General features: G+C 42.8%; 1 protein-coding gene across 1 annotated transcript in view; it reads right to left on the bottom strand.

The window, feature by feature from the left end:
• Positions 1-15,961: 15,961 nt before the first annotated feature.
• CUNH2orf73 (chromosome unknown C2orf73 homolog) overlaps positions 15,962-16,968 on the bottom strand; it is a 27,332-nt gene continuing 26,325 nt past the window's right edge. The window contains exon 5 of the mRNA XM_018564327.1: positions 15,962-16,329. Within this exon, the coding sequence (XP_018419829.1) occupies positions 15,970-16,329 (360 nt within the window). The 3' untranslated portion in view covers positions 15,962-15,969. The remainder of the gene's footprint in view (positions 16,330-16,968) is intronic.

Genomic DNA, 16,968 nt, shown 5'->3' with positions numbered 1-16,968 from the left:
CCCCGCTCCCCGCTCCAATCCGCCAGCGCTGACTGGCGGATCGGACGGGGGAGGGGGCGGGTACAGCTGGTTCTGCCTCTAGATAGGCAGAGCCAGCTGTCACTCACGCAGCTGGGTGGATTCCGGCATAATTGTCGGGATCCGCTTCAGCTGCGGCGTCTCAGTATACCGCGAGCAGTAGCTCGCGGTATAGTGTGGCACCTCAGTATACCGCGAGCTGCAGCTTGCGGTATACTGAGCTTAGGGTGACGGGAGGACGCTAGTTTGTGTCCTCCCGTTACCCTAACGAGAACTATGGGGAAAGCCTTAACCCCATTGTTCTCCTTTAAAGCAGCTCATTCATTTTTAATGGGCTGGCAGCGCACATCAAAGCACGAAAAAGGTAAACAAAGTTCCATTTTGTTGAAAGTAGAGCATCTCAAACCCGGATGGTTAACAAAGTACTGTATATGTGCATTGGGGTGTCAATTATTCATTATATATGTTTTTAAACACATTTTATTGAAACATCATATGTACAAGAAGTAACAATAAGCTTGAGTCACTGGTGCACACATGTACAATTAAAGAAAGGTGGTTCAATTGATGCTTATACAATTGAAGTTAAGCTCCTTACACCACACAGGCAGCGTAGGTCGGAGCATTATATCGATTTTAAACAGAAATGTAGCTTTTCTTTAAGCAACTCCCATTAATAAACTCTAATTAATAAACTGCCACAGTGGAAAAAAAAGCCTGTGTTTGAGGTCTTTTTTTCTGATCTGTTTTGTTGTAATTACTCCATTCAGCATATAACATGCCCCTTTTCAAATTACAATGCCTAACCCCAGTAAATGGTTAAGATCATTCAAATCATTACATTGCTTCAATAATTGATGTGAGTCACTGCGTTGGCACATTTAAGTACTTATTTCAATAACTCCATGAAAGATGCTGTGTTGAAATGAAAGGCAAACAAAGCACGGTTTCAATGAACACTGCCGCAGATTGTACTACTGCCATCATCATACTTGTACACTTCACTTTGAAGTGCTGTTCGCATGGAACGGAGTTCTAAGCTATGGCCAAAGCATGAGATGAGCCTTAATCCTAGGTAAACCTGGAACTAAATCATGGCCAGATGGGAGATTGTGCTTCTGATGTTTAGGCTTCTCTGACATGAAGATAATTAGGATGGTATTTGAGTTATTGAAAAGCATGCTGTTCTTAGGACCCTGGCACACTTAGAGACCCTCAGAGCAGATTGATCTGAATAATTCCAGAGTCAGTTAAAGTGAAATTACAGTCAAATGCTGATGAAATAATGGTCAATGGATCAGGGGCGTCCCGAGGCCGGGTGTCACCCCGCCGTGACGTCATCGCGCATGTGCGGTCATCTTATTGACGCCTGCCGGCTGCCATCTTCGTGATGGACGCTGGTAGAGAGAGGAGAGGACGTTTACCCGGCGGGATGAGGTATGCCGCGGGGTCCCCTCCTCTCTCCTGACACTGTCGGGCTCTCAGTCAATGACTGAGTGCCAGACTTTTTAGGGGGGTGACACCAAAATGATCATCAGTCATTTTGGTGTCACCCCTCCAATGGTGGCACCCAGGTGCGGGTCGCACCCCCCTTGTGACGCCACTGCAATGGATACTGCTATTTGATGTTTAAAAGTTTTACAGGGTTATTCACATAAGGGTGAAGAGTTTGGAGAAGGCAGGAGAAGTGAACAATCTAGGACAACATAGCTGATTTGGAAGAATTCTCCAATTCAGCTCACTTTCCAGCTCAGCTATGTTGTCCTAGATTGTTCACTTCTCCTGCCTTCTCCAAACTCTTCACCCTTTTTGTAAATAGCCCTGTTAGATTCCTGCAGAATCAGCTGGTCCCCTGAGCACTGGTCCTGATATCCTGTTTGAGGGAGCATCCTTTCCCTTGCAGGGTTCTATGGAGCCACCCTTGTGTGTGATAGTAAGCTGTCTGCATCTCCATAAACACACAGACAGAGCAAGGCAATCTAATCCTCTGCCCTCTGCTCCCCCTCCTCCTTCCTCCCTCCTGCTCCCTTCTCCAAGCTAGTAGATGAACAGCTGTGTGAGATTGATTTGCCCCTTGTGATCTTGTACTGTCAATCAGCCAATTAGCTTCAGTCACTGTTCGGGTGTTCTGGGTATGCGGTCAGAATACAATAGCCCAGAGCAGAGGATTCCCCCATCCACACTGGTTAACGGGAATGGAGGAATAGTGTGTTTCTTTTGATCAGCCCATGGACTAAATGAGAAAAAACACAGTGTATGCGCAGCTTTAGACAATTATCCCCTTTTTAAGGTTCTTATCTGCAGATGGCCTACAGTGTATACACTGTACAGAAAGTAACATCCTTATCATGGGACGTCTCACACAATTTGCAGTTTCTGCATTCTTCTTCTCACCCCATAAAGAGGCATTGTATTAGTACAGATAGAATGAGCAGTGTAATGTTTGGGCATGACGGATGGACATTTTGTCTATAACCACCATTTTCCTACAATGTCACCCTAAAGGTTTCACATGCTTTCTGGAAATAATTTAATTAAAATGCATTTTCACCTTTGCAGCCAAATAAGTAGTAATGCCGATTTCATATTTGTTATTTGATAAGGAGCAGAGGAGTGCCCAGTTATTATATGTTCTCATTCACATTGCAAAACTTAAAACCAAATATTTAAAAATCGCTGATTATATTTTTAAGTGCTTTATGCTTGCTTAAAAAGTTCTACCTAACCTAGCCCCCCCTCCCTATGTAATGTTAAGGAGGGGGCTGGATGAAGTTATGATAACTCTAAGTAGCCCTGTCTGTACTGTGGTGCCAGATCTCATTATTAGTTGTAAACTAGATCAGAATATTGTCTGTCCCAACAAACGGTTAAAGAAGCTCAGTCTGTCCCTCAGTTTTTCCCTCCATTTAAAAAAGTATATTTTTTTTTATTATTTTTCAGGAACACATAACAAACATATCACTATATCCCACCTATACCAAGCCTATCCCACCTCAACCTAACCACTGAACCATCACTCAAACAATTCTTCCCCACACAGCTACCTCCTCATGTATCACTTCCCCTTCCTCATTTAGATTGTAAGCTCTCACGGGCAGGGCCCTCCTTACCATCTTGTCTTGAATGTGATTGTAAAGTCTTCCTTATATTGTAAAGCGCTGCGCAAAGTGTTGGCGCTATATAAATACTATGTAATAATAATTATAATGTTTGTTAAGTGTTCCCATTCACACTAAAAATTAGGGATGCACCAATATCGTTTTTTCGGTATCGAGTACGAGTACCAATATTTTGTTTCCGGTACTTGCCAATACCAAATACCGATACTGGAAGTCCCATTAAGGAAGCCAAGCGGCGTGTAACGACTTGCCGCCCGGCTTCCTGATTGGCCAGGAAGCTGACTGCATACTCACTTGTGACGAGGGAGCATGGAGCTGGCTTCCCGGCCAATCAGGAAGCCGGGCAGCGTGTAAAGACTTGCTGCCCAGCTTCCTGATTGGTCGGGAAGCTGGGCAATCAGGAAGCAAAGCGCCATGTAATAACACGGCGCCCAGCTTTCTGATTGGCAGGAGCTGACTTCCCGGCTAATCAGGAAGCCGGGCGCCGCGTCATTACACAGAGCCCGGCTTCCTAATTGGCCAGAAAGCTGGCTCCATGCTTTCTCGTCACATAGTGACGAGAAACATGGGGATGGCTTCACAGCTAATCGGGAAGCTGGGTGGCGAGTAGGGATGGGCTGTATGTTCAAGTCGAACGTTAGTTCGACTGGAAAGGAAAACCAATAACCGGCAATAGAAATTTTATTTTTTTATTTTTAAATGTAATTTTTTCTGCAGCAGGTTCAATACATGGTACACATCCGCCACTTCCCAGGCAGTTTATGGGGACCCCCCAGGCACGATATTTAAATACATTTTTCATTTTTATTCTTACCCTGTAAGTGATGTAAAAATCACTGCTCCTTTAAAAAAGTTTTTTTCCCATTGATACCTGTCCCCCAGGGCAGTACCTGGACCCCCATGCCTTTTATGGCCAATAACTTGCATATAAAGGGGACAATCGTTTCTGAAAGTACTACCCCCATTGACTTGCATTGAGTTCCAATTTGAACTTTTTGGATGTTCTAAAGTTCAAATTCGAACCGAACTCGGGCCTTTTCGACCCAACCCTAGTGGCGAGTCTTTACCCTCCGCCCGGCTTCCCGGCTAATCAGGAAGCCAGGTGGCGAGTCATTACACGCCGCTTGGCTTCCTTAATGGGACTTCCTGTATCGGTGAAAAAAAAATATCATTACTCGTACTTGATACCGAAATACCGGTATGTGTGAAACCCTACATGTATATATAGTAAGAAATGACTGTGAAGGTGCTGAGAAAAACCTGGAAGCAGCCATTTTGTTTGTTATAACAAAACATCTAAACTGTAAAAAATATTTCTTAAAGGAGAACTATGAGGTGAGTGCTTTTCACTCACCTCATAGTTCTAGCCGACCTGTGACAATGAGACTGTCACAGGTCGGCTCAGTAGATTGGGAGGTGAGCGAACACATACCGGCGTTCGCTCACCTCTCCATCCTGTCACGGCTCTCTGCCGTGACAGGGGGAGGGGCTGGATTCCCCTCTCCCCCGCTCCGATCTGCCAGCGCTTACTGGCGGAACGGATGGGGGAGGGGGCGGGTACAGCTGGCTCTGCCTCTAGATGGGCAGAGCCAGCTGTCACTCACGCAGCTGGGCGGATCCCGTCGTCTAAGTCGGGATCCGCTCCGGCTGCGGCGTCTCAGTATACAGCTACAGCTCGCGGTATACTGAGCTTAGGGTACGGGAGGACGCTAGTTTGTGTCCTCCCGTTACCCTAAGGAGAACTATGGGGAAAAACACTGACCCCATAGTTCTCCTTTAATACATTATTTTCATTGTGCTGTGTGAATGGGAACACATAACAAACATATAGTGGAGGGTTTCTCAAATTTGCATGCACACTATATGCACATTTCATATATACAGTATAACTGTTGTTTATCCCTTTAGTGGTGGTTGAAAATTGGGGTTTTGAAGTTTCAGATCTGATTCCGCGGCTGTATGTGAAATTAAACCTAATTTTGCTCAGTATTAAGTACATTTGCTTAGCTTAGTATGCTCAATTTGAACTGGTCAAGATCAAAATAAGTTCCCTTTAAATTCCATGACTAATTCCCGTTAGATATTAGTTATCCCCAGGCAGTGCAGTGCAGTCGGGTCTAATACTGTCTGTAAGTTTTTGCATGTGTTATTAATTTGCTGTGTTGTTCCCACATACAGCCACCCCCAAAGCTCTGAATCACAGCCACACCACCAGTTTGTTTATTTCACTTCATTCTCATCGCAGTCATCTAAGATTCTTCATTATTTCGGAAGGAACCTTCAGCGGACTTCACTTGGAAGCATTGCTTTTGCTCGGTGAATTTCCATTGTAGCACTCAATGGTGATCTGACCATTTTCAGAAAAAGGGTAACCAAAGAACTTCAACCTTTTTGTTTGTTTAGAGACCAGCTTATTTTTCACAATGAACTGCTGAGTGTCAATAGGCAAGAAACAGCCATGTACAAGTAAGCGCTAGACGCTCCTTAACCCTTTTGCTGCCAGGACCGTTTTTGCGTTTTTGTGCACACATGTTATAATTCACATTTTAGGCCTGAAAACTACCTACTCCCCCCTCCCCCTGAGTTATATATTTCCTGAAAGCAGGGACCCTGTAGAATAAAATAGCAACAGTTGCACATTTTTATGTTGCATGATATTAGCGCCACTCTTTATCAAACCCAAAAATTCAGTAAAAAATACACTTAAGTTAAATTTAGTGCACAAAAACATAATACAAGACCATTTTTTTTGTAAATGATATAAGATGAGGTTATGCAGAGAAATAGATACCCAACATGCCGAGCTTCAAAATTGTGCGTGCCTGTGAAACAGTAAAAATATACCATACCCCAAATTGTCCATAGGCCGACACTTTAAAAGCCTGCACGGGTGATCAGTTTAGCGTTAACCATAAATATTGTTTCTAGAATGATTGTTCTTACTCTGGCGCATGTGGCAATATCTAATATATGTAGCGCCATAGTTGTTTTCGTACATACGCACGTCTGCGTTAGTATGCATGCGTGGGGACTGTGGATCTTTTTGGGGGTATTTTTTAAATACCCCGTTTTTAAAGCTGAAAGCCATCTTTACACATGTAAACAGAGACGGGAGTCTGCCAGTTCCGTAAGTCACTGGCAGCAAAAGGGTTACACCCATTTCTATGGTGTAACATGAAACATGGGGACATCACGCCCCCCCCCCCGCGCCGCCCCCATTCATTCTTCCTTCATTCATTCTTCTCCTCACCATCCATGTTACTATATATCTGTACAGATTTGAACAGGAGGTCTAATCTCAGTTGCAATGCTTTACTGGCTCCTATGCAAAAAATGATAATAAATGCAAATTTTTGTCTTTTATGAAGTATGCATTTATTATTTTTTTCTAAAAGGTGACATTTTTTAAAGGATTTCGAAAAATGTACCTTTGCAGCGGGACTACCCCTGCACCGCAGGGGCTAAGTGCTTGCTTTGGTCTAGGGGCTAAAATAAAGAAGATATACTCACCTGATTTTGGGTCATGTGGCACTGACCGCTCACTTCTCTCTCCCTCCGGTCCTGCTGATGTATGTCACTTGGTGTCTTCACATCTAAAAGACTTGTATTAGACGTGATATAGTCACAGGTCCGTAGACCACCAGAGCCCAGGGGAGAAGAGGCTGCGGGGACCGGTCTAGCAGCCAAGCCAGACCAAGGAACGGCTGAGTATATCTTCTTTATTTTCACCCCTAGACCAAAATGAGCACTTAACCCTTTCAGTGTGGTGGTATCTCCACTGCAGGGGTTCAATTTTTAAAAAATCCTGGGGTTTTTCTTTAAAGTAGACCTATCACATATATAGAATGCATGCAAACAAGACAGGGTTAATGTCATTATTCTTTCTGTGTTAAGATTATAACCCTTCAGCCACTGGAGCTGGATGATTTCATTTTTTGCTCACATGTTAGAATCTGCATTTATTATTATTTTTTGCTAGAAAATGACTTAAAACGCCCAAATATTTTATATTTTCTGATGACCCTGTAGAAAAGTTGATAGAAATTTGTACAGCTGTTAATAAAATATATATATTTTTTATTGTTTTTGTCTTTGTTGCTATGATAAAAACTCAATAAATTCTTTGTTAAAAAAATAAATAAATAAATATATTTTTAGTTAAAAAAATACACTATAATGAGTTTTAGTGCACACAAACAAAATCTAACACCCAATGTTTTTGCACAAAATAAAAGAAGAGGTTGTTCTGAGGAAATAGAGACAAATATGTTAAAAACTGAATGTACCCACAAAAAGGTGAAAAACTACGGTACCGAAAATTATTAATAGGTGATGCTTTAGATGCCTTTACAGCTCATCAGTTTAGATTAAGCCCTATGTGTGCGTTTGTGTGTGCACACAGGGTGATGGAGGTGGTTTTCAAATATTTATTGTCATTTCTCTTTTTTTAGTATATTTTTTTACATTTTTTTTTCACTTAACTTTATTGCTATGACAAGTGTGCTATCAAGCCCCATATGTGATTGGCTCAAAAGCTGTGGAGCCAGCACACGATAAATTCAAACTTTATTCCCCATGCATACAAAGCACAACCACTGACGCATTTCTGCCTTACTCGGGCTTAGTCATAGCTTCTTTCTTTGGGAGATTATCATGTGCTGGTTCCACAGTTTTTGAGCCTATTACTCCGGAAGAGATTCATCCGTGCACCGAATGTGGATTGTGGGGGACGCATGATAGGGCTGATCTGTGCGCTTCGTGTTTTGAGTCCCTATGTGATAGCATTGGGCAGGTGACAGGTACTCTTTATGGGGACACCAGGGGTCTATTAGTCCCCTAATGTCTCCCCTCCCCTCTGCTGCAGCTGATGTAGTACAGCTTGTGCTTGATCTGCTGTTTACCTGGCTGTTCAACTGGAATTTTGACAGCTCTGAATCCGAAACTGCTCAGAGCTGTCAAAATTTCCGAATTCAAACACTGAAGAAGATATTGGGGAAGTGTTTTTGTTCTGGTCCTAGCCTCAGTAGATTTGGAGAGAGATTTGGCAATGCCAGTACTGTACTTCTCACTGTTCTCCTTGCTGGAGGTTCAGACATAAGGAAGCAAAATCCCTCCTCTACCAAGATGGCTGCCAGCACAAGGCAGGACAGGGCATGGCAAGACAATCATGAGGATATATCGGCTGCTGGGTGCCTATAGACAATACTGGTGATTATTCATTTGCCTTCTGTCTGCCTTTTTTTTAGGCACGGCTTCTACAGTTTGGTTCCTCCTTAATCTTTAAAGTGCATCTAAAAATACTGTACATTTGTATTTCTATATTGAATTTCCATAAGTTCTATCCCACTCCTAATGAGCATATCAATCTTGAAATTTGCAAATTTACTTATTGAAGATACCCATAGGATGTACTTCTTCAATACACTGACACAATTTCACTCAGCTCTGTGAATGAGCACTTCCTTGGGTCACAACTCTCACAGAGCCTGCCTTCTGAATCACAATTCAGTGTCTGAACAATGTAAGATTGTCATTGCTTGATGGAAGCAATGCATCATACGATATGTAGTCTTAAGAAATCAAGATTGCATCACTTCAAGCAGCTGGGGATCCAGGAAATTGTGATGGACAGACAGAAGGCACTCAATACATAAAATGGATTTCTTTTAAAAACACAACTCTAGTATGTATTCCTATTACAATGCTGATGTTATAACAGGATAGGATATACTGGGACTTCTTTAACCTTGGCTTTCTGGTATTGTCTGTTTGTACAGATTTGAACTGCACAGTTATCAGAATCTCTAGGAGTATCCTCCATGTTCCGGCGTCTCAATCCAGGAAGAAGATACTGACCCCAAAATGATACCTGAACAAAGATGGCGCTATCCCTGTAGAGACAAAAAAAAACCCAGATGAAGGAATAGTGAGGACTGTGATCTCTGTGAGAGTTAATTAATACTTATAAGAGATCCATGTAACTGTGTTATGGAAATTCGCTTGGTTCAACGCACAAATCCATGCCGCATTAAGCTGCGCCAAACGCAAAGAATTTCCCCCGTTGTACTACGCTCTTTTGTGCAAGGACTGGAAGTATCCCTTCAGAGCCATGTAGAGTCAGGAGACAGGTGTTGCTTGCTTGATAATCCCATGCTTAGAGCGCCAGAGCACAGGTATGTTTATTGTTTTATACCTGCCCAACAGGAAGGGATATCAGACAGGAAGGGGTGTCTCAAACAGCGAGACAGGAAGTGATAGCAAACCAGCAGATGATTTCAACAACCAGCAAACCAGGAAGTGGGGCAGACAGGAAGTGAACAGGAGTCAGCTAACAAAACACATTAGTAGAATAATCACATGTAGTAGAATAATCTATTACCACCGGAGTGTACTTTATCCAGCATTGCTCAGTGATCAATGCCACATAACTTTACTGTGATTCTCATGCGTGCGTAATTACAGGGACAACGTTATATTATCTCAAGCGTGTTGATCAGGCGCACCAGAGAGAACAAACGCACGTTCCTTTCATATACTGCGTTCCAAACAAATGTATCCACGCAAGCCAATAAATCCATGCATTGCACGGGGGGCCCCAGCCGGCGTCCATACATTCGCCAAGAAGACACTGCTCCGCCGCGCATAAGATATCTACTCCAATGGTTTAACCCCAGTGCCTATTTAAACCGAGACACTGAGAGACTAATGACAAAATATTACAATACACTAAAAACACATCCTAATAAAATTTCCACAACACCTGTTAGTAGGTAAGCACATATTTATCTAATGCTAGTCCAATTTCTGTAGTTGAAAATACTGCATGTCTTTTTGACCTCTGGTTGTCAACACACAGATGGCAAAGAGCCCTCAGGGCCTGTTATAAGGATCGAAGTCTCTGCATTTGGTGTCTACAGAGGCTCGTGCCTTTCCAGCATGGTAGCAGCTGTGACTTCTATGACCCCTCATCCAGGACCACTGACTTAGAAGAGTCTCAGCTGTATACAGTGCATGCTAAGTTGTGAATGAGATGAAGAGGGTTGTGCCCACATAAACAATATAGCATTGTGTCTGTCTACTATTATTTGGTATGGCACATTACATTAGGCAGCTTTTCCACTCCTCGGCTCAGGTCCTTTCTGCACCCTGTCTGCTTTCCGAATATTACTGGTGATGTCACTCAGAGCATGAGTCATGTTCCAAAAACGGCTACGCCAGTGAGCACTGGCTTAGTACCAGCAGTGAGTGGGAATAAATTAAAATATGAAGATGAGAGCGAGAGATGGGTATTGGTTCCTATGGCAGCAGTGCATAATGATACCATTGTAAGACTCCGTTTTAAGGCAGCTTATTGCTGAATAGAGCCTCTTAAGGAATAAGCCGCCTTGAATCAAAATCAAAGGTTTGTGTCGATGGGAGCAAAGACTTTGAATATCAGCTACATGGCAGACCTGCTGCCACACTGTAAGGGGCAAATACATTTTGGCAGCCTCCAGATTTTCAGGTTCAGAGGTACTACAAGTCTAAGCATGTACACTATGCTTGTTCTGCTTCAAAGTGTATACCGTTGTCTAGTTCATTTTTATTCTAAATTTGCATGTGACACATTTGATCAGCCATGAAAAAGACTCAAGATTTATATGTAAGCTGTCATATAATGTGCTGCAGCCAAAGTAGCACACATTCATTCAGTTCTGGATAGTAATTATAGTTATGCTTAGGCTATTGGATCGTATTGCTAGCATTGTAAAAGACCTGGGGCTCCTTTGAGCACACTGATAGAAAAGCTGTGGCACAAATGGCCACATTGCAGTAAGCAGTGGGCATTGTTTAAAGGGGAGTGGCCCATATGCCACAGTCTGCATACCCATTAAATGTGCCTTAGGTAATGTGCCATTTTTAAAAAAAAATGACCCTTACATGATGATCAGTGGAGAAGTGCTCTCTTACATTGGTGAACAGGATAGAACTGCCCTCTTAAATTGGTGGACAGTGTAGAAGTGCCCCCTTTACATGAGTAGTCTGTAGTATAGGGCTTTTCACATTGGTGGTCAGTGGTGGTGTGCCCTCTTAAACTGGTGGTTAATGGTGATGTGCCCCCTTAAACTGGTGTTCGGTAGTAAAGTGCCCCCTTACATCGGTGCCCAGTAGTGAAATGCCCCCATCACTGGTAGTCAGTGGAGGAGAACCCTATTACAATGGTTCTTAGTGAGTGAGTACCCCCTCACCTTGATAGTCAGTGGTGGGCTGCATGTTCGAATCGAACATAGCCTGTTCTAGCGTTCGCTGAACGCCGAACATTCCGGGATGCACCAACGGCAGAAGCCAACAGCTTGAGTTTCTTGCATCTGTGTTCAGACTTACAACAGTGAATGTCTTTCCTTTCACTCCAAAGAGCCTCTGTCCAGGGTCTCTCTCCCGCTTCCACATTTATAGTAATGAAATCCCTAATATTAGCTAAACTTTTCATGGTAGGATAAATGTACTTTTGGCTTGTATTGTATGTAGCATTCTGTGTAATATTCAATGACTGGAGGGAGGCCAGACCCCATAACTTCATCTTTTGTGGTTCCTTACAAAGCTCTGCAACAATTATGTTTAAGCTTGTGAGTTTAACCTCACTCTTTCATCACTGCCACAGCGGCACCTTGTAGCCATGTGTTCACTCCAATACACTCACATTCAGCAGACAGGGATAGAAGTAATGACTTGGTTAAAAACATATCCACAGACCATGAAAATGCAATAAGTGACCTTAACATAAAACTTGGGAAATGATTCACATTACTTTCACTTTTCAGCATGTCAGCTTATGCAATCTAGTGATGCAAGGTTTTAAAAATGTTTTCGGTTTTTGGATAGAGTGTAGATCCAAAAGGGTTTTATTGTTTATGTTTCCATTGGGGAGATTTCTGTCCACATCTGTTCCTCCTCCCTCAAGGCTGAATTTATACTTTTTGCCACCCCCCATCTCCCACGCCAACTGTCTTGCTTTTAGCTTGTCAATCAGCACCTGACAACACCTAGTCCTGCCATTTGCTTTCTGGGATGACAGCACTGCCTCTGTTGCTGAAACCTTCCCATTGTGAGCTGCAGTGTCTGGGAAGGGGAGCGTGTGAGACATGAATGAAGGAGGATTTGACTAAGTCAGGGACAGTAAAGGAAGATTTTTGTTTACTTTATGAGGCTTCTGCATCACATAGTAACTTGACTTGTTACTTGTTCAGATTGTCATAAGGAGCCTTTAGTTGTACTATAACCATAAAAGTTACAAAGTAACAAAAGATGCCTAAAAGAGAAAGCTTTTGATTTTGCTTATAGCAGTTTCTCAGACTGTTAGTTTTCTGCTGCAGGTACCATTCAAGTAAAACTCCAGTGGAAACTTTTTTAAGGTTTCAATGAAGTGGAGAAGGGTTAGAATCCCTTGGGGATACAGTGGGGATACAGACAGTAACACATCTACTTTTTGGACATTAGATAAGTGTTATAACCGCTGTGAGGTGTTTTCTGGCTCTCTGTATCCCTACTGGAGATTTCTGCACTTCCTGTGTGGAGCTGGGGATGGACAATGGGGAGGAAATCTCCGGAACCAGTTGATCATTATATAGATCATCAGACTTCTCTTGTAACTAAATAAAAATGTCTTCAGTGGGCATGCCCTTTAAGTTTAGCAATCATACATGAAACTATACATTTCCCCTAAAAGAATCCCCATAACGCTTTACATCTCATTCTTTGCCTACCGCACACTGATACGTTTTTGCGGCTTTTGTCAACACATGATGCAGTTTAAATCACTTTTTAATTTCTGCCAGATACTTTCTCCATAAGCCGAAGGATTTTGTCACAGTTGGCTTTGATACAAATTTGTGTTCCAAATGAAAAAAAAAAGAATGATTTTCTAGTAGAAATAAAAGTGACGCTTATTAGGTGGTTTAGAGGCTGATGCAAGTTCATCTCTTTTTCAACTCTCCAAGAGACATCCAAACTGCCAAGACTTGTTTACACTGGGGCCACTATACAACTAATGAAAACAGTAAAAGTTAATTTGTAGATACTACAAAGTTCACTTTACTATATCTGGGCGTTGCTTTAATGAATCTGGTATTCCTCTCAGTACACCTCCTGGCAAAGTGCCAGTACATCTACTGCCCACGGAGGTTCTAGCATTTGACAGCAAGTGACAAGGGCCAGACATTAACTTAGAGAGGGGGTGAGGCTTAATCTGACAATGAAGAGTCTGGTCCTTCTCTACAGTCTGAGCACTGGAGGAACCCAAAGGTGCTCGACAAGCATTACCCTGAAGATCAGCACAGGTAATATGTACCAAGAGCAATGTTATGGGTTTTCAGAGGAAAAAAAACTCACGTCACATACCTATATTCCTGACTGATATTCAACAGGAAAAGTATAATAAAAGGGGATTTGTTGGTATGATAGCAGCTGGAATCTAACATATGTGTAGCATAAAAGAATTTATATATTTTATTTTGATCATAAAATCCCATCACAGTAAAATATTTAAAAGCACAATTTGTTCAACGCAAAAGTATTATTGTAAAATGTACATCATGCTAGTTCTAATACAACAATGCGTTACTTGGAGCAAGGTCTTCTTCTTCAAGGATGCATATGCAAATCAGTTCATAAAATAATCCAATAAAGATCATATATACATATAATAAAATGTAGGCCATATATAATAACCAAAATTGCTTTGTATGTGTTATATATACATTATATTATATTTTATGCATTTTTGTTCTCCATAAGATTATCTCGTGACCTTAATTGTTAATGCATCCTTGAAGAAGTAGAGTTTGGTCCAAGAAAAGCATTGGAACAGAATTAGTATATGCAAACTGCTTGTGATGTACATTGCACAATAATACTGTATGTTGAGTTGTCACCAGAACCGAAATAGAGGAAAAATCTAAAATGGGGACACTTGTTCTGGTGACCACTGTCAGAGAAGGGATCTTCCTTATAGGGATTTATCCTCTTCCTGTTCTGTCTAGATCAGCGGTTCTCAACTGTGTAACCTCAGGACCCACATTTGTCCTTGGTCATTACGTTGTGATCCAAGTCTGCAATGTCTGCACTGCAATGGAATGCATTAGGGTACCGCACGTTCCGTTGCGGGCGTACGAACTGTGGGTGGGAAGTGCATTTAGGGTACTATTCAAATGAATGCAACGCACCGGGCAGTATATTTTGAATGGCTGCTTGGCACAAGAACTGACAGTGCTGCGCTAGCCTCTCACCTAGAAAAGTGGAAGGCATGTGGTGGACCCACTGAACATGGGGTCGCGACCCACTTTTGGGTCACGACCCACCAGTTGAGAACCAACGGTCTAGAGGACAGGAAGTGTAAGGAAATCTACTAACTGGACACAGAAGCCATACAAACATTCCTTGCTTCAGGGCTGAATTAACCAATAAGCATGAAAACATTTATTTTGCCCCTAGCTATCATGCCCTCAAAGGATAAGTGCACTTATCCTCTTTGCTCTTTTGCCCTAAGCAAAACGATCCCAACTTCCCCCTCTACAGATGTATATTTACTGATAGAGGAGTCCCATAGACTTCAAACTTTTATTTCAATCTCAGAATTTATTGAGTCTTAATGTCTTAAAGGAGAACTATGAGGTGAGTGCTTTTCACTCACCTCATAGTTCTAGCCGACCTGTGGCAATGAGACTGTCACAGGTCGGCTCAGTAGATCGGGAGGTGAGCGAACACATACCGGGTTCGCTCACCTCTCGATCCTGTCACGGCTCTCTGTCGTGGCAGGGGGAGGGGCTGGATTCCCCTCTCCCCGCTCCGATCTGCCAGCACTGACTGGCGGAACGGATGGGGGAGTGGGCGGGTAAAGCTGGCTCTGCCTCTAGATAGGCAGAGCCAGCTGTCACTCACGCAGCTGGGCGGATCCCGACATCCACGTCGGGATCCGCTCCGGCGTCTCAGTATACCGCGAGCTGTAGCTCGCGGTATACTGAGCTTAGGGTAACGGGAGGACGCTAGTTTGTGTCCTCCCGTTACCCTAAGGAGAACTATGGGGAAAAACACTGACCACATAGTTCTCCTTTAAGCAATTAAAGGGTCGAGAGGGGCACTATTGTTGGGTTGGGGCATCAGCTGCACTTAATCCAGCCAAGCCCTATCCAAAATATCAAAAAAATAAGGTTTGCTTTAAATCGAATTTAGTATGACTGCCAGGCAACTGGTATTTTCAGAAGGGGGACAGCAAGACAACTTCCTGGGTTGTCATCTTTATCCTGGGTTTTCTGATTACTAAGTTGCTGACCTATGCAGGTTGGGTGTCTTGCCACTTCAGTGGGTGCGTACTTGTAATTAAGTTGGGGATTTATAAACTATTAGAGCAAGGATAAGGATGACAGCCCTGGAGACTGACCTTCAAAAATAGTTGGTAATAGCAATTGTATTGCTATCCTGTAGAAAAACGTTGCTAATGGTAGTTGGTAATGGCAACTTCCAGATAACAATATATGAATGTTTAAAGGTAAACGAACATTATTGAATCAATGTGACTTAGTCAGCTGATATAAAATATTCAGTTTCAAAGATTCTTACTATAACATTGTGTATTGCTCTCCTTATTTTACATTTATCATTCCCTTTTATTGTTACATATGCTTTTTCAATAAGAATTTCCGTTGAAAAATTAAATCAAAGAATCTGCAATTACGTAGTTCCAGGATAGTGCAATTCTTTGGCATCAGGTGATATTTGCTGTCAGCGATCTGCACAAGAGATGAGGTTATACATCGGAAGGCGCCTGGAAGAGCAGCTTTAAAACTCCCCGACCTGCTCACTTGGGGTTCACACTTGGCTGACTGGACATGTATCCACCAATGGGAGCGAGCGCCTTTCTCCTGGATGTCTGAGAACTGCCTGAGCTGTTCAGTTCTCTGGCTGTTATGTTGGGATTGGTCTTGGCTGCCTCCCTCAGCTCTGTTTTTGATAAGTGAACTTCAGAATTTAACATCTGCTGGGAACCAAGCAGGCAGGGACTGGGTGAGGTCATATTGCTTTCCACCGAATTTCCTCTTTCTGTTTGTCGCTGTTCGAGTGCCTGTGACCCTATGGCATTTACAAACGGCCTTGTTCCCTGAGGAACGCCTGGACCACTCTGTGTTTTAATCTCTCTCCACACAAAGCCTCCATGACGCTGAAAAAGGAAACAGAGTTGATATTAGCAAGGAGAAAAGCAGGCATTTAGACAGTGCAGCTGTGGGCTGGAAAACACCCAACCATGTGTGTGGCTCATTCCTGGCTGCCACTAGCCTTGAGGTCTGAGAGCGGAAAGTGATGATATAACAATCTGTCTGTTTGTCTAATTGTGCCAATACATTGGTAGAAAGTCTGAACTTGGAACTAAACTCCGATTGGCTGATTGCAGAAAGTCTGAAAACCTATGTCTGTTATATAATTAGCCGCTTTAATACAATCCACGTTTGACACCCTTAGCTGGACATGGATGGTACGTTTGTGCAGACTGTGCAGCTGTGCAAGGGCTCTCTGGGACCTATTTATACTGAATGTAGGTTGGGTTGGTGGAGGGACCCTCTCCTATTGTCAGGTGCAATTGGATACTACTCATTTCTAGGTGGATGAGAAGTGGATGGAATTTTCATGATGCCCTAACTTCTGTTGGTTCCCTAACTCCAAGTGGTATCAGGCAGCAGGCGCCTCCTTTGCTTTCTGCCTAACTGGCACTAGAAAATCTAATTTCCTCTTCACACTATTTGGAATGTAAGCAAAATAGGTAGTCTCTGTCTGACACCAATTTAGGACGGATGGGAAGGGG

The sequence above is a fragment of the Nanorana parkeri genome, unplaced genomic scaffold (genome assembly GCF_000935625.1).
Source record: "Nanorana parkeri isolate BGI_ZX_2015 unplaced genomic scaffold, ASM93562v1 scaffold744, whole genome shotgun sequence".
Classification (NCBI taxonomy): domain Eukaryota; kingdom Metazoa; phylum Chordata; class Amphibia; order Anura; family Dicroglossidae; genus Nanorana; species Nanorana parkeri.
The sequence above is the reverse complement of the archived record's forward strand: the minus strand, read 5'-3'. Positions and strand labels throughout refer to the sequence as shown.